The sequence below is a fragment of the Lissotriton vulgaris genome, chromosome 9, assembly GCF_964263255.1.
Source record: "Lissotriton vulgaris chromosome 9, aLisVul1.2, whole genome shotgun sequence".
Lineage (NCBI taxonomy): Eukaryota > Metazoa > Chordata > Amphibia > Caudata > Salamandridae > Lissotriton > Lissotriton vulgaris.
The window spans coordinates 952,791,895-952,810,868 of NC_141697.1; the positions used below are offsets into that span (position 1 = coordinate 952,791,895).

The 18,974-nt window shown below is 45.7% G+C and overlaps 1 protein-coding gene across 1 annotated transcript in view; it reads left to right on the forward strand.

Moving 5' to 3' along the window:
• GNAT1 (G protein subunit alpha transducin 1) overlaps positions 1–18,974 on the forward strand; it is a 470,352-nt gene that overhangs the window by 83,071 nt on the left and 368,307 nt on the right. Inside the window, exon 3 of the mRNA XM_086938802.1 lies at positions 15,273–15,377. Coding sequence (XP_086794928.1) covers positions 15,273–15,377 — 105 coding nt within the window. The remainder of the gene's footprint in view (positions 1–15,272; positions 15,378–18,974) is intronic.

Genomic DNA, 18,974 nt, shown 5'->3' on the forward strand with positions numbered 1-18,974 from the left:
GATCCTTGAGGGACACCCCTGCTGACGGGCTGTAGGTCTGATGAGAAGTTTCTGATCTTTATTCTTTGGGTGCGGTTCTGGAGAAAGGAGGAGAACCACTTTTTTTTAAAGTATCTTGATGAGTAGGTTGTGGTCCACCGTGTCGAAGGCAGTCGATAAGTCCAGGAGTACAAGTAGGGAGCATTGGCCTGCATCGAGTGATTTGTGTAAATCGTCCATGACATTGAGGATCGCTGTCTCTGTGCTACAGCCTTTTCTGAAACCTGATTGGTGGGTGTCTATGAGACTGGTGCTGTCTATGTGTTGAGTGAGTTGGAGAACACACATTTCCAGGATTTTAGCTAGGAGAGGAAGATTGGAGACAGGTCTGAAGTTATTCCTTCATGTGTGCGTTGCAATGATTACACCTCTGGCACACAAGGGGAATGCAAGGAACGCTATGGCGCAATTACACTTTTCACCACACTTAGGTGCTTCCTCACGGTGCGTGATGACCGGTACGTCTTGTGCCACCCTCCTCCACCTATAACAGTATTATTCTTGGGCACCAACCAAAAACAGGTTTCTTATTATTTTTTGATGAAACCAAATTCGGATTCGCACTAACAACAGTATACTATGGTGGAATTTTGGGTATAAACAGATTCTATCACCCCATCATGTGCGCGTTACTATAATTACTCCGCTTACACACAAGCACACTAACATCAGTATACTATGGTGGAATTTTGTGTATAAGCTCATTCTATCACCCCATCATGTGTGCTTTACCATAATTACACCGCTGACACACAAGGGGAATGCAAGGCGAAACTACACGTTCTATTATCCTTAGGCGTTTCCCGACGGTGCGTGATGACGTCCTGGGTGGGACAGCCAGATCACCTGTGGCGCGAGCCAGCCCGTTTCAGGAAGTAACCAGCCTTCTTAAGAGCCAGAAGATGTCTCGGACGCCGTCTTCACGGTGATCCGGACAACAGGCAGAGACGGCAGGGCAAGCTCACGGAACAGGAAGGAGATGAGATATAGGGTGAAAGGGCACCTCTATGAACTACGAGAGACGCCGGAGGGCGCTGCAGCATTATGTTGTTGCGAGGAACACGGACTACACTATCAGTCGGACATTGGTGGAGAGGGGTTTACGGCCATTTCCTTTTCCTTTTTCTTTCTTTGTGATGCAGATTGTGTGCCCGGGATACCCTCCTGACGGACACCAGTTCGAGTTTATATACCATATAAACTCGGTGAGTACTAATGCGGGCATAGTTGACCACACCCGATTTTTAATAATGAGAGAGGGAGGTGTGTGACTAAGGGAAGAGACGAGGTGATACCTGGAGTGTGTGTGTGTATATATGCAGCTGGGTGGTCCTTCTAAAACAAACAGAAGTAATACCATTTAAAATGTGTTTTAAACTCGGATACTCGAGGGACCATTTGCAAACCCGGGTAGAGAGTTACGAGGGTGCATTTATACGCCTCTGACCACACAGTGAACTCAAAGAGATATTTTTAATGTATAAGGAGGAAAACAGATTACCTGGGATTGTAGCATGTCTATACCATCTCCTTTCCTTTCAAGTTAATGTTCTCCCTGACAATTGGGAACATTCACTTCACGTGAAGAGAAGGGCTAAGATCCTTATTAGACTGGCTCTGACTTCGGGGCACACTAACCGAAATACGGTGGGGCCAGAAGTGGTACTGAAAGCGACATCAGTCCTGAAGAAGACCGGGGTGACCTTTTGAGGCACTCATAAGTCGGTCGAAACATGTTGACCATAGCAGTACCAGGAGGGAAGTCTTGAGAAGCCTCATTTTCTTATCAAGACATTACCCATCCTTTTTCTTTTTAATCCTGGTGGAGGAACCTTGCAATAAAATTTGTGGGTTGTATCCTTAAACCAGTTTTAATTCATTCCTATTAACTGCACTTTTTGTCGCATCACTACTTTCAGTCACTTGGTGATTTGCACTGCTTCATCACTTTTGTATGTTCACGTGTATTATTTGTTAGGTCGAGCTCTCGACCTATTGTGACCAAGTTGCTCCTCAAGGGACGTAGATTGGTGCACGAGTGCCGATTGCACATCGTGGACGCGCATCATGCCCCGCCCCCCCCAGCCGTGCACATCTTTTGCTCCACATTCACAGCGGCAGCCTCTCACAATCACGCACACAGCCACACTCACAGAAGCGCGCGCACACACACACACACACACACGCACACACCACACACACCATACACACCTCACACACAGGTGCCAAGCCCCACTTACCGCCTCAGCCGCCTCTCCTGACTTCTGCTGCCATCCACTCTGAGGGCGCGGGCTTCTCGCAAAGTCGGAAGTCCCGCCCCACGACTGCCGTGAGCGTGCACATCCCGAGACCGGAAGTTCGGGAGAGTGCACGCTCGCGGCTTTTTTTTAATGTGCAAATGATCCTTTCACGGCCGTGCAGCTTTACTGCTGCGCAGCCAATGCTTGTTGGTTTTTGGGATTCGAGTGGTTCTCCCTGGTTCAGCAATATGGCGTCCACTGCTGCCTGACTTCGGATGTTAAGACCCCAGTTCTTCATTGTGCCTGTGGGATACATACGGATGCCGTTTTGGAATATGAATTAATATGTTACTTTGAGGAAGAAATCGAGCGAAAATAGAAGTTTAGCAGGGTTCCAGTGCTGCAATTAGACAAACAATCTTCATACTTTATGGAGGCAACCGAAAAAAAAATGATTCCGTTCTTGCCTAAATACGATTAAAAGTAATACACAGTGGTGAGAAATATATCAAATAAAACGCAGAGCATTCAACTCCGCAATGAGTTCAGAATGTATATCACGTAGAGATAAAAGATCAAAGTCAGAGTAAAGCCTATTATCCAAAATGAGCGCTATGCAAAAGTGAAAAGCTGGCATACAACTCCAGATGTTGTAAAATGCTGCCGGATTCCTCTGAATAACATCCACATTAACCTCTCTATAACACGCATCAAGAAAAAGTGTTTACTGATTTTCGTTGAGCAACCCGAACTTTGAATATCAATTGGAGGATGTTTTTTAAATGTTGCAACGAGACCCATTCACCAAAGTCCACCCCCCAGCCTTGCGAAGATTCGGTGTGCTACATTGCTCCTCGGGGTAATGTTTAGAGAAGGGGTGTTTCTCGCTGAAGTCTTGTTTTAATAGATACATAATTGTGCTCTTTTTATCGACCTCGGAAGGATGACCATCTTGCCTCGAGGCTTCAGTGAACAATAAGGTGAGCCTCCCACTTTGGCAGGGAGTGCACGAGCAGCAGGGGTTTCATCTGTCTGCAGCACACAGACCCCTGGAGAGCAGGCCCGACGCCTCGAGGCGCTAACAAAAGGAGCGCTCAGGCGGTGTTTACTCGGAGAGAACAAGGCCGGCGCATTGTTGGAAAGAAGAAAGCACACTCCTAGTCCAAGCACAACGGCCATTTGTGTGCAGAGAAAAGGCTGTGTCAACACACGATGCATGGTATATATGGGCACACCCTATTGTGCACCAGTGAGGAACGTGCAGGACCCGCGTGTGGACACCAACAGCTGATCCCCAACAGGTACTGGTGCGTGTGTTTACGTGTCTGTCTGTGTGTGCTTGTCTGCGTGCCGTTGTTAGTGTGTATGCATGTGCGTGTGTCAGTGTGTGTGCGTGTGTCAGTGTGTGCGCTCAAGTGTGTGTGTGTCTTTATACTTATTACAGCGCGGACCAGGGCCAAAAACGCAAGCGTAAGTGCGCACTCGTGAAGTTATTGCGACTGAAAACTGTCCTGCTTTTAAGAAACTACTGCAGATCCCGTTGGGCGACTCTGAATACATGTGTGTGTCTACACACATGTAAGTCACATAAATTGCATGTAGTTTTAAAGCGCACCTTCACGTAAAGTAGCTGTTTTTTTTATAGATGAAGAATTGTGCTCATTGTATCGACCTCGGAAGGATGAACATCTTAGTGCTGCTATTTAATTTTAGCGCTCTGTCAAGTAAACAGCAGCCCAGTGCTGCTGTTCAAAGTGGGCCCGCCTATAACGTCAGTAGGGCTAAAAGTGACCCCCGGGCCATACTTTGAGAATCCAAGTTATATAACACGCATTCTCAAACAAGCATTTGCAATGCAATAGGTCTCGCATTATTAAAGTTTGAGCTATTGGTGTTGCATTATTTTGCAATGCCAATAGCTCAAACTTTAATAACACGAGACCTATTGCATTGCAAATGTTTGTACTGTTTTTACTGCTGGCACGATATGTGTATGAGTATAAATGAAGGAGATTGAGTGCCTCGTTTGTCTGTGATCTTGATTAGTGTTTTGTTGTCTTGGTTCACTTATTTAATGATTTATTCTTAATTTTTGTATTTTTCATATCGTAAATGTACCTATGAGAAATATCAGCTTAGGCCTCTATATCGTATCTCTTGACTTGCTAGTTATCTATCTTTGACCTTAGGTTTTCTGCTTGTTTCACTTCTTAATATCGACCATTTCACATTGGTTTTATTCTGGGGTCGTTGAAAGCATGAGCGCTTTTGGGCTTCCGTGCCGTTTCCTCAGCCATTTGAAATGAAAGTCGAGCGGGCAGGACATCTGCTTCCAGTGTTTTCCTCCGGGCTGCGGCGGTGATTGCTCTCTGTTATTTTATCCAGTGGCCTTGCCACTCGAGGGGGGTTACTGGCCTCGTGTCAATATCGCCCCCAGTTCAGCAATTCCCTTCACTGTGGCCCTGCCATGCTGTCTCCTGATACAGCTGGCTGCCGCCGCCTGGCAACCGATGTCCTAACTTGCCTCCTTCATGCAAAAGTAGGATATCCTACAAATTACTCCAGCCAGCTGGTGAGCATCAGAATTAATGTGGAGGCCTTTCGGCCACGACGAGGCGGCCCGTACAAATTGCCGCCCGCTTCAAAGCAGTCAGCACCTATAGTGAACTGGGACTCTGCTTTGGGTTAAAAATTGCTTGAAATCTGCCCAGACTAGTGCCTGACTGGTGCCGCGCGGCTTTCCTTTGACTCTCTCTCACTGCTACCAATGATTTACCGACGGGGTCCTGCCCTCTCAGCAGTCGATGGTAATGGCTGTCAATCACTGTGGCACACCAGGGTGCCCTAGTGCCGTCACGTCCGGGGACTCAATCTAAGTCAGTCGAGTCCTCTTCGCCGGGTGCGCAGTCTGTGCTGACTTCATTCTGCAGTGTGCGGCTGCGCTGCAATTTAATTAAACCCCTGGCGTGCCCGTGTGCACATAACTTACCAGCCCCTGTGGGGGGGGGACTCGGAGAGTGACTGACCGACTCAGAGTGAGTTAATTTCACTCGTTGGCGACACAGGCACGGAGGCTTTAATCACTACACTATCTTGGCTAGACTGTTCAGTTTGGAGACCTGTTTGATTTGGTCTGGTGCTCCGTTTCTCTGGTGATGTCCAGACAAAAGAATCAACAAACCACGTGTCAAATAGTATCCTTAATAATAATTTGCATAGATGCCTGTACCTGACCCCCCCCCCTACCCAAGACGAGGTGGTGCGACCCCTCGCAGTGTACTGTGTATAGGTGATCGGGCAGGCAGGCTGCCAGTCGATTTTTACGGCGCACCACGGAGAGAGCGATCACATGCTCTCCCCTCCCAACAGCAGTAAGGAAGGCGGTGGTGGTGCCCCGGTGGGTATGGGAAGCACACATAGAAATTATGGCAAGAGAGGCAGGAGCAGAAGACACAAACGGGAGCAGTCATTAAATTAAAAAGGGAACACCAGAAAAGAAGCATTCACTTCATGGGACTGGGAGCACTATTTTTATTCTGCATGGCATGTTTTTTACTGGCTGTGAGATGGGAGGACCGATAAGTCAGTTCTTATGTGTACCTATATGCAATCTAGATTCCTGTTACAGCTGGAGTAACATTGTAAGCCATTAAATCAAACACAAGACATTGGAGAGCACGAGGTATTATCACTAGAGCTGCAGACTTTAGAACTTAGGAACCAGGATCAAGATTGAGCATTGGCTCAACATTGTGTAAATATTCACAAGTGACTGGTCCTAAAACCAAATCTGACCTTCACTGATCTAACTGGTGCTCATGTAAAGTGCTACAATGCACACAATATAAAACTGCGACAAAAAGCAACGAACATGAGTCCAGTTTGCACCTCAAAAAACAATTGATGTAATTTATTTTGTGCGGTGGTCATTTCCTCGTAATAGCCATAGTGTCATTTAGAAAATACTTAGTAATCACAGAATACTTGCCCTTTTTCGGATTCATTTGTACAACATCTGCGACATGTTATACATGTACAAAGTACAGTCAAACTGATATAACTTATGATATTTATATGTTTGCCGTGTCTTAATTGCTGTCTTTTGCCTGCGAGAAAGTGTTACTCGTAGTCGTTGAAATGTCACTCAAAATTTCACTGAAATTATGAAAATGTCACTCGTAGCAATCTGAAACCTTGGCAGCTATGAGTTTCATTGAATAGCGCTACCGCACGGTGACATCAGTGGTGCAAGTTCCTGGTGCGTGAAGACCCCATTAGTATGAAGCAACATTTATTTGTATGTAAATGAAAACTTGTGAATTAGCTAAACGGTGTTCATTGTTCATTAATCAACAAGTAATTCTTAAATTAGTACTAAGGCACCACGATGTAGGGCCCCTGGCCTCTCCTCCATTTCACTAGCAGTTCTTGCATTTTACAATGTCCTCTGTGGAACACGTGCATGAAGAAGAAAGCTTTGAATATGACTCTGAACATGAAGGCAGGGCAGTGCACGGCGACACCCCTGAACAGCTGGACTTTGTGGAAGAAGGTAACTTTGGTATTTGTAATATCAATACATCTAAGTCACGTAAATACAACACATATTGCATGAAAAAATCCTAAAGGTGTCACATTTGCGAAAGTTAAAAATATTGGCATTGTAAATGACAAAGCTATTAATTTAGCTATTTTCAAAACCAACACATAAATAAAATATTTGTCATTTACAATACCAATAGCTCAAACTTTCCTAATGCGAGACCTATTGCATTGCAAATGCTTGTTGAGTTCTGTGGTTGTATTTTGTTTTGTGTGGAATTTATTATTTTTTTCCCCCTCCCTTATGCTCCGCCCTGAGTGTGGCTACACCAGGGCGCATTGCAAACAGGCCCTATGATGAAGCATGTCACACACTTCGGTGTGTGAGTGAGGGCAGTTTTTTCAAACAGATGAGTTTGTCTAGTTTGTTATATGTTAAGTCTTGTGCTCTCCACCCCCGTTGTGTGTTTACTTGAGACTTTATGGGGGTTCGGGGTGGTAGAGTTTATTTTAGACTCTCTCCCCTTCTATGTGTAAAGTGAAGTTATTCAGATCATTAGTGTCTAAGCCCGTTTTTTTCAGTAATGGCGTGACTTGGCCAACTTTGAGGCAGTCCAGTATTACTCCAGTTCTAAGGGAGCTGTTAATGATCTCGGCCTAAGCGGGGCTAGGGAGAGAACGAGCTTTTTGGCCAGCTGGGGCGGTAGAAGATCCGAGCCGCGTGAAGATGGTTTGGAGGTGGAGATCATTTTGACTATCTCTGCTTCGGAGATGGGGCTGAAGGCTTTCCAATGTTTTGTTGGGAGCATGGGTGTGATAGCTTCTATCCCTAGGGACGCGCTCCTGTAAGAAGGGACTGCAGTTGTCATCTATGGATAGCTCAATCTTGGTGATTTTGTCATTGAAGAAGTTGGCGAAGTTCAGACACAGGTCTTTGGAGGCCAGAACTGAGGATGCAGTGGATTTGGAAGTTTTTTCCGAATGAGGTTGAAGAGTTCCTTAGGCATGTTTTTTGCATTGTCTAAAGCATTGCAAGAGAAGGACGTCTTTTCATTCTTGATATGTTTTTTGTATTTCCTGCGTATTGCTTTGAGTTGGTCTTGGAGGATTGTGGACGGGTTGTTCTGCCAGAGTCTTTCTGCATCTCTTAGTTGTCTTCTTTTGGAGTTTATGTCTGTGTTAAACTAGGATCTAGATGGAGTGTTTTTTACTCTTTTTTGTTTCAATGGTGCTAGTTCATCAAGAATGTCAGTCATAGTTGTGTTGTAGTGAGAGGTGAGTTCTAGTGTGGTGAGATCCTCAGTGGAGATGGGTAGGAGAGAGTGTATCCTTTCCTCCAAGTCAGCCAGGGAATCTGAGTTCAATTTTCACCCAGTGAGGGGGATCCTGCGTAGGGGGATGACCTAGAAGCACTTGGTTAATATGGAAAAAGATGATGTGGGGGTCAGACCAGTCAACAGGCAGGTTGTAGTCGGTCTTGACTGAGTCTGGTTGGGCAATAATGGCATCCAGGATTGATCCCGATTGTGGGTTTCCTCTGCGCAGTGTTGGGTAAGGATGTTACTGTGTAGAAACACGTTCAGGGTTTGGATCAGCAAGTTGTTTTCCTTATTCCAGTGAAGGTTGAGGGCACCTAGGATTAAGTTATTGGTGTCACAGAGTGAACAGTGAGTTATCAGGTCAGACCATTGTTATCCGTAGGTGTAACCAGGCGGATGACAGAGGAGGTGGCAGAGTAGTGGTTTGTTGTCACTCGTCTTGATGTTGGTGGTTAGACATTCAAAGGTGTTGTAGTTGAAGGTATCGGTTTCCGTCACGGAGATGTTGTGTTTTGTGTATGATTGCTACACCCCTTTCTCATTTGTCTTTTCTGACTTTGTTGATGATTGCAAAGCCTGGGGGTACGAGCATGTCCAAAATTGGGGAGATAAACTCATTTAGCCATGTCTTGGTGATGAACGTGATGTCAATGTCATGGGTAAGGATGGTTTCTGCCAGCTCTGTTGCATGTTTGTTGGCTGATCTGCAGTTTATGAACATGCAATTGGTGGACGTCCTCCCGGTTTTGTGTTTTTTTCATTAGGGATGCCCTGGCAATGTTAGTGAGGAAGGATGGGGGTCTTGGAGTTGTGGGTGGAGAATGGTATCTTCTAAATCCTGTGATGACCTGGATCTTGGCTTTTGGGAAGATAGTGGAGGGAGTGTCGTACGAGGAGGCAAGCTCCATTGCTTCGCTCGTGGACATTGCAGCTCTTGTTCTTTTGGGTCTCTGTGTCTGGTTTAGGAGAAGGATTGAGCTCCAACTGTGCCCAAGAGCCTTGGAGGGCCTTTGATGTTTAGTGCTGGAAATAGTGCAGGTTGGCTGAGGGCTTATGCTGGGCTCTCGGAGTGTATTGAGGTTCAGTAAGATTTTGTTAGGGCCTTTGCAAGTGGGTGCAGTCAGTGACTGCTCCCGCCTGCAAGTGGATATCTGGGGATCGATGGAACCCCCTTCCCCCTCCAGAGGGCTGCCATCAGGAGGCACACTGACAGGGCACCACCTATTAGGTGGCGCCCTGTCATTGCGCAGCCTTTGAGCTTCTTTACCTCTGCACCCGCATCTGTATTACGGCGCAGGTGCAGAGGCAAATGGATTCCCTCATTTGCATGGGGCATGCCCCCATGCAAATGAGGGAATGCCCCCTGAAGATAGCGCTGGCGACTTATCTGCACCAGAGCTATCAGTATTACATCAGGGGCCGATTATAGCGTCTGTGGCACTTCTGTAATACCAAAGTGCCACAGGGGCAAGCAAATTGGGTGCAAGCACCCATTATGCCCCGGGGGCACCTTGTGTAATATGGCCCCCAGTGCCTTATGGCAGAAAGCACCATCTGGTACAGTGATACCCCCACTGACAGGCTATTGGCTAAATACTTTTTAACATATTAAATTGTAGAGAACAATAGTGTATGGCATGTCATTGCATTCTTGGCACTGTACTAGAGGATACCAAGTTACTACTACCTTTCCAAGACAACAGTGACAGAACTTTATCAGTTAGTTGTGAGTGCATTACATTCAGCACTGAGAAATGTGGAACAAGGTTTTGTAGACTTCACCATGGAAATTTAGACAAGCGAACCTAGCACCGACTAAGTGCATTGAGTATTATTTCACATTGCACTGGTTATCTTAGGTTAGGTTCATATAAAGCACAAATGTTCACCCATGAGGGTATCTTGGCTCTGGAGAAAAAATTCAAAAGCCCATAAACTGTACCCCAAAACACCAGGTTAAGAGGACGACGTTAGGTGAAACACAACCCTAGCAGTGTTGCCGGGTTGGAGAGCCAATCACAGGCTCCCAGTCTGACTGTGAGCACAAATCTTTGACAGGCAGGCCAATCCTGATGCTGCTTTCAGCAGCATGAAAGCAGCATCAGGATTGGCCGGAGTGCAGTCTGTGAGCCTGTGCCTGCAGAAGAAAGGGGCGCAATGCAGAAATGCGGCAAGTAAGTGTATTTTTTTTGTCTCGTCCCTCCCCATCCCTCTATCAACACACTTGCCGTTACTGGGTGCTTCCTCTTCAGGCTCCCACTACATTAGCCTACAACATCAAGAAACATTCTGCCTTTTGACTCATGCACAAGGCTCCAGTTGTGAGGGTTGAGATGGAGGTTGTGGTGCATGACTGGCTGCAGGCACATTCCTTGGGGTTTGATGTTGTAATAGCTGACAACGAAAGTAATGTTGCTGCTGCCCTGAACCTAGGAAATATTTCCCACAGACAATGTTTTGCATAAGTGTTGGATCTTTTTGTTTACTGATTCCTTAAGGATGTTGCGATCACAGAAATTCTAGTTCACTCTCACACGTTATGCTCACCCTTTAGCCAGTCCACCACAGCATGCATAGCCCTGAATTCCTACCAGAAAAGACACAATCTTCTGGATCACCAAATGAAAGTTGAGGTGCCCACTAGCTGGTACTCTGCTCTACAAGCTGCAGCGATCCCTGGAGCAATGACTTTAATACACGAGAAGCTCATCTCTAATTTCCTTATTACACTAGAGTTGTAACACCTCTTGTCACCTGCTATATGCTCGGCCCTGAGCCCTACCCTGTTCAACCTGTATATGGCCCCCTTGGCTGAAGTGGTTCAATCGTTCGGCATTGAATTAGTTTCATATGCCGACGATACCCAACTTCTCATTTCCCTGTCCCAAGCCCCCTCTATTGCCTCAGATAATTTCAAAACTTGTATGCAGACGCTGGCCGGCTGGATGACCCAGCACTGTCTCAAGTTAAACGGTTCAAAAACAGAGGTTCTGGTAATTGGAGGCAAAGATACTAGTTGGACCAAGGAATGGTGGCCATCTTGCCTGGGACCTTCACCCACTCCCTGTAAAGCAGCCAAAAACCTTGGGATCTGGGTTGATCCCAGGCTCTCTTATGACAGCCATGTGCACAAAGTGGTTGGGAAATGCTTCGGGGTGATGAAGACCCTTAACCGTACCCTAGACCTCCTCCCTCTTGAAGCCAGGCGCACTATGACCCAAGCCCTGGTCACCTCGAGGATTGATTATGGAAATGTGCTGCTGCTCGGAACAACACAAAAAAACATCAGGAGACTCCAAGTACTCCAAAATACAGCAGCACGCCTAGTCCTTAGACTTCCGAAAAGAGCAGCCTCCAAACCAGCCCTGGCAACTCTGCACTGGCTTCCAATAAAAAAGAGAGTCCTTTTTAAGGCACTTCTCATGTGCTATAGGATCATCTCTCATAAGGCCCCCTCCTACATGTCTGATCTGGCCATTCCCTACGAGCCTAACAGAACTCTTCGATCGGGGGGAACTGGACTGCTTAAAATACCCCGCACCAGGAAGGCCAGAATGGGAGGCTGTTCCTTTCGTGCAGTGGCTGCCAGGGAATGGAACTCCCTCCCCATAAACATCAGATTAGCGGACTCAGAGACCCTATTCAGGAAACTTCTGAAAACCCACTTGTTTGCCCTCTAACTCCCTCTCCTGGCCCAGACTCTCTTTCCACAGCGCGGGGACACGCCGGGATGGCGTAACCAGGCGCTTTACAAGCCCCTTTAATAATAATAATAATAATAATAATTAATGATAAACTATAATAAGTTATTACAGTTGAGTTGTGATGTCATAATGCCTTGTGCCGGAGCCAGAAGGCAAGATGAAAAAGACAGGTCAATGAACATTATTCTAGCTGCACTTCTAAACAATGAAAACTTGATCTGGGTTTTTGTTGGTCGATTGTTTTTTCTCAAATGAACAGTGATCAGCAGGAAGGAGACATTTGTTGCAATATGTTTGTTTTTATGCACACTATGGTTCAATACAGGAAAGATAGAATCTCTGTGAATGTGTCTACCCATTCTGGGCTACAGTATTTTTTGATCTAGCTTTCATTAAATGAATTCTAATATTTTTTGCAACAAGTTACTGAATACTTTTTACTGAGTTTAATTTCAAACTACAGATTCTTCTTTTATTTTTCATATCTGCAATCATACTATCTCTTTTAAATTAAAGAGCAAGATACCAAGGGCCTCATTTATGACAAGTGACGCATCGCTGCGAGAAAACAGCGAGGCGTCACTTTTCATTGCGCCCTCCTTGCGACCCCAATGAGTTACAGATACGTCATTATTTCTGATGTATCTGTAAGCGCAAAAGTGACGCATTGCAGGAGTGTGTCACAAAAGTTACGCAACTCCAGCATTGCATCCTTTCACATGGGGCAAGCCCCATGTGAAAGGGCCTGCGTCAGTCTTACACCTGCTGTGAGGCTGGCGCAAGATTTTGACGCAACAGCGTCCTAGAAGTGATGCAGTGAAATCTCATAGATTTCACTGCGTCACTTCTACGACCCTTTCTTGCGTCAATACGCCCCCTTGCATACATTATACCTAGCGCAGGTATAATGTGGCGCTGGGGTTTACAAAGTGACGCAGCTACCCAGATGCGTCACTTTGTAAATAAGGCGCAACAAGGCGCATTTTTTACGCAACTGGTGCGTCACAAAAAGTGATGCACCGGCGGCATAAAAGTGACGCACAGCCTCATAAATGAGGCCCCAATGATTTAAGTATTTTGTGGGAAGCGTGATGGCGTGACCATGTTTTATGAGGAATAATCCACCACTTACCGCACATTAAAGGATATTGAAAGTCACATCCGCATTGCATGGCCTTACAAATAAACTTAGCCTTTGTTATCATGCATCTACATGGTCATCAAATTATGCAATGTCTTGTAATATCTTTATAATGTATGATAGGGGGGTACCTTATTCAATATAGAGCAGAAAAGCACCCAGGGACCCCTGTTGGCACAGCCTTGACGGCAAGCCAGTGGGAGAGCTCATCCAGCCTGTATGGAAAGTCCTGAGGTCTTTTAAGGAGACCATCATTAGGATCAACAGACTTAAATTGGTCTCAGTGAGATTCTGCAATTGATACACTTGATGAAGGTAGGCTAGGCAAACTTACACCTGCACAAAACTGGATACTCGCCCACTGAGATCAAGGGCATTGCTGATGAAATGATTGTTTACTTACAGGCTGACAGAAGATTAGCAGGTACTAGTTATTGCCTTTGGTAACTTTCTGGACCCAAGATTTCATGTTTTCTGAGAAGCAATGCAGTGATTATACTATGCAGCACTGCAAGTAGATATTATGAGACTCCAACAGTGGTTTAACAAACCTTGACGGATCCCCCTGCAAAGTACATGATGGGGGCCCTCGTGCTCCGAATTCAGTCAGGAGCTCTCAGGCCAAGGGCCCCTGCCTGTGCACGGTGCCAGAGGGGACCCCTGCACTACGGGGGCTGTGTGGGCTAATGTTACGCCACTGTACTCCAAAGGAGGCTGGACCTTCAAGCTGATGTCAGAGTGGTAATTGCTGATGGTCAGAGATAGTCCTAAAGGGTTGCAGCTCCTCACAGAAGGGCGGTCTGTGTTGTGCTTGAAATCTGGCAGGCTTTCTTTTGCAACATGGGTCAATTGGTTCTGTGCCTCAATGATAGCTGCTGCTTCAAATATGAACAGTGTAAATGGGCACTTTGTAAAAGCTTTTGCTGTGCTGGGAGAATAACAGGAAGATGTGGTCCTCATTATTGCAGTAAGCAGCTGAAACGCTCAGTTGCCCAATGGCCAGCTTCGAGTCAGAGCAGGTGTTTAGTGCTACTAGGGGCAGAGTGACTGACTAAAGAACCTGCTTACCAGTCAACAGCGCAGATAGACTTGCCTTTGTGAAAACAAAACCTAAATCTTGTCTAAATCATTTTTGTATACTCCCATATAATACAATTAATAAGCACACATATAGCCCTGAATGAATCAACTATTTTAAGCAAATATGGATTTCGTTTTACCTTAGTTTAAAGATTTATGGGACACTGAACATGCTTGCAATTTTCTTGGCGGCTCTAGTAGACCCGAATCCCTAGAACTTGGGGACAGATTTATGTTGCCTGACGCATCTCTGCAAATTGGCAGAGATGCGCCAGGAAAGATACAGCACGCAAGTTTATCCTTGCGCCACCCATGATGCGCCGCATTTACAATCCGGCGCACCATGGTGCAGGAATAAACAGATGCGTGTCTCATCTAGGGCGTGAAGTTGGTGCAGTGCTGAAGTTGTGTTGCGTGCGGCACGCAACTCCAGCACTATTCCAACCTGCCCTACCTCTAACGTGGTGCGTCAAGCCTTACGCCAGCTTAAAGCAGGTGCAGGGTTTTGATGCATCAGCGTTGGGAAAGTGACTCAGTGAAATCTTGTAGATAGTCACTTTTCAGGGTCGTTCCTGCGACAGAACGCCCCCCCCCTGCGTGGAAACGCCCACATGAAACCTGACGCAGGTTTCATGTGGCGGAGGGCCTTACACCGTGACGCATCTCCATAGATGCGTCACGATGTAAGTATGTCGCAACGTGGCGCAGGGTTTACGCCGCCGCTGTGTCACAGAAGTGACGCAACGGCGGCACAAAACTGCTGCAAGTCCGACATAAATCTGCCCCTTGAGGTTTTACCCTTTTCAGTTCCTAGCAGCATAACCTTGTGTTCAAACCTGGCAGTTGGAAGCAAGTTTTTGAGAGTATAATGAGCCTAGTGTAATATTTATGAATCATATCTTCTATTCCATGTCATCCAGCACTTCCTCAATGAAAAGATCCTGCCACCTGCTCGTTAGATACATTTGTACTGAGAATAACAGGTTTCTGTCTTAGGTTCAGCCCCATTGGCATGTCATGAGAGAAAACATAGCTATACTGTCCCAATTTTCTCTGAATTTTAACACCATCTTCTATTGAGGGCGCTGGTCAGTTGAAATGACAATTGTCTTTGATCATTTGCTGTGCTTCTTGCAATTTTGCAATAAACGCTACTAGGACTTTAGGCTTCCTGATGTATTCTGTGTGTTTTTTACACCTTCCTCAGGATGGGTCAGCACCAGCAACCAGGGGAGCAAGATGTTTAGATGGCACAATGACAAAGCCAGAGTATACCGAAAAAGGCCAAAGAGCTGGAGAAGAGTAATGGGAGGTAAGTGGAAAGTGTGGGGACATGAGGAACTACGAAAAAAGCACAGAACTAAGGCAATTTTGTTTTTGTCAGCCTGTTTCTGATGAAACCCCTCCACACTCAATGCAATCTGCCTGGCTGGCAAATCTGTGAAATAAAGTGGAAACTAACCAAATGTTGCTTTCACCATCTGCTAAAACTAAAAGACACAATTCGCCCATCCTGCAAGTGGAGGTAGTGGCCATAAAGCACAACTAGGGATTTTTTTTGTTTTTCAATTTATAGTTCTAGCTGTAATATTCTAACCAGGCCTGAGGGAAATTACCATTATGCCAGCGAAATTGTTATTCATTTTGGTAGTTTCACAGTATGCTTGGTAAGAGAAAATGCTGAAACGGCATTACACCACGATGTTGCATAATTACGCACGTTTTTGCTTAGCACAGGTGCACTGAAACAATGCAAATGACCAGTACACAAACGGCGTCATCACACACAAAATGGACAAGAGGAATCATTTTGTGCTACAATATAGCACCACATGCTGGTTTTGCTTTTTATGTCATTATGCATAATTTTTCCTGGAATTTTACGTAATTACACAAATGTAAATTGGACGAATTTCAGATACCTATAGCTCTTACAAGTCCCTTTTTAATACTTATTAATATAGGGCCCACCTAACAATTTTGCCTGACACGTTTAACATCTTAGATAGTGATGTTACAGAATGCTATGCAGATTTGCCATAGAATTACACCAAACTATGGAATAAGGATGTGGTTGCTGAAACGTATCTTATTTTGTGGTCTGTTATTGTTATGTGTATCTGTAAAGCTCACTATCACCCATTAGGGCATCCTGGCACTGAGCAGGTGTTTGTGCTCCTAGCCCTGCCTATGGTAGATTGGTTAATTGAAAAGTCCAGTTTTTAGCGTCTTGCTGAATTCAAGAGGAGAGGAGGAGCCTCTGATGAGGTGTGGTAGGCCGTTCCACAGTTTAGGAGAGATGTAAGAGAACTCCCATCCCCCTGATCAGGTTCTGTGTATGCCTGGCATGTGTGCAAGTAAGAGTCCTGCGGAGCGGAGGTGTCTGGTTGGTTGGTGGAAGGAGATCTGACTGGTCAGGTAGGTGAGGCCTAAGTTGTGTAGTTTCTTGAATGTGTGCGTAAGGAGTTTGAAATTAGATCATTTGTATATCGGAGCCAGTGGAGCTCCCTGAGGCGTGGTATGATGTCAGTTCTCTGTGGGAGGCTGAGAATAAATCTGGCTGCCGAGTTCTGGATGGTTTGTCGTCTTCTAGTGAGTTGCTCTGTGATTCCTGCATGAAGGGTGTTCCCAAAGTCCACATAGCTGGTGACTAGAACGCGAGTGACAGTTTTTCTAGTGTTGCTTGGGAGCCATTTTAAGATCTCCCTTAACATCTATACGGGGTGCAAGCAGGATGCAATAGCGGTGTTTAATCATACCGCCATGTACAGTTTGCTGTCGATAATTATTCCAATGTTCCTGGCATGGGTGCTGGGTGTAGGTCTGAGTTTAGCCGGCCACCATTTGAAGTCCCATGGTGAGGTGCTCTTGCGAAAGATCACTACTTCTGTCTTTTCGGTGTGGAGCTTGAAACAGTTGGCTTTCATCCAGTTAGCAACATCGGACATGCAGGCAGTGAACTTATTTCTTATGTTGGGGTCTTGAGGAAGAGTATGAGTTGTGTGTTGATGTAGGACACAATGTTGATGTTGTGCATGTGGTTTACTTTGACCAGAGGAATCTGGTGTAGATTTATTGAATAGTGTCTTAGATATTACAAGTGTAAAACTGACTCACTGTTGATAGGTTAAGTGTAATGGTACCCATGCATTAGGTTTGCATAATGGTTCAAACAATCAAACAATATTTTGACCTGATTGGCGAAGAACTTATTGTAATTTGCAAACCACCAGTGCTGTTTTGAGATAGTCAAGGCGTCTGATTGGCTGAAGGTAAATACGATTTTTTCTTGACACCACCAGTAAGTGCTTCTTGAATTTGCGTTCCAGATTCGAGACCTGCAATCTATAAAACACATTTCAGAGTCCATGTCGGAGCATTGTAAACACACCTCATCTTTTGGCATGTGGGATAGAATTTGTCTTCCACCCTAAAGATCTGAAGAAAAAGCTCGGTGTATATTAGTAGGTTCACTAACCCTTTCAGAGAACTGAAGCCCGTGACATTTATGGAATAAGTGATTTAGAACATTTCTACCGACCATGCCAATCACAATTTCAGCACTTACAATTGTATATTTTCAATACAGTAAAAGGTAGTGAGGGCGGAGTCGAGGATGATACCAAGGTTGCGTGCGTGGTCAGTGGGTGTTGGGGCGGTTCCCAGTGCGGTCGGCCACCAGGAGTCATCCCAGGCCTAAGCGGCGGATCCGAGGATGAGGACCTCCGTCTTGTCAGACTTCAACTTCAGTCGGCTGTTCCTCATCCATTCAGCGACGGCCTTCATTCCTTTGTGAAGGTTGGTTTTGGTGGTGTGGGGGTCCTTGGTGAGGGAGAGGATCAGCTGGGTGTCACCGGCGTAGGAGATGATGTTGAGGTCGTGCCGATGGGCGACGTGGGCGAGCGGTGCCATGTAGATGTTAAACAGAGTTGGGCTGAGGGATGAGCCCTGGGGTACGCTGCAGATGATCTTGGTGGCTTCGGAGCGGAAGAGGGAGAAGGCGAATGCTCTGTGTTCTGCCGGCGAGAAAGGAGGTGGTCCTGTCAGGATTCTTACTTTGGTGCCAGATTTCTTCCACAGAAGCAGATGACAAGTCCCAAATCCCCAGTGCAGTTACCGAGACAGAACTATTCTGACTCAATACCCACGGGGGGAAAGGGGAATGGGAAAAAAAGAGAGACTGCCTGCTAACACAGGAGCTGACATCTTCTCAATTCTGAATCTTCTGTACTTCGTTTTCTCCTCTGTTTTCTAGATTCAGAAAGGATCTGACCTGCAGAAGGGGGAAAAGAACAACCTTACAATTCTAAATCCACCCTATACTTGGGCTCCCTCTCTTTACCCATATAGAACACATTCTACCTGATGTATTCACAGTTTTAGCCTCTCTCTGGATAGTTGAGGAGTTAGTGTTCCTGTAGTGCTGCAGTTCTAAGTTTTACAACCTGGAATGGATAAAGAAACTATTATGCCATTGATCTTAACTCTAACCCAACTCTAAATCTCATAGGGAACTTCTTTTCATACCTGAAGTGCGCAACACTAAGCTTTATCTCAAGAAAGGCTGAAGAACTATGGCGCTCTTCTCAGTTGTCTAAATAGGCTCCAATATTCAGAAATGTGATAACTCTAACTCTCGGACAATTGTGGAAAAAGTCTATATCATATATAAGTATTTCTTCTGTCTCCAGTACCCATAAACAAGAAGTCTCTGTCTTACTTGGTTTCGTAGTGTACTCGGAAGCTCTCTCTGGAATCACTGTGATGAGCGCTGAATCGAAAATGTAATAGGTTCTACTGAAGTCGATGAATTCTCTTACTCGGAATACTCACTCAGGAACTCTGGCTGAAGCGGGGCAAGATGGCTGCGACTACTGCGGCTGAGTGAGTGGTCAGTACCTGCTCCCAG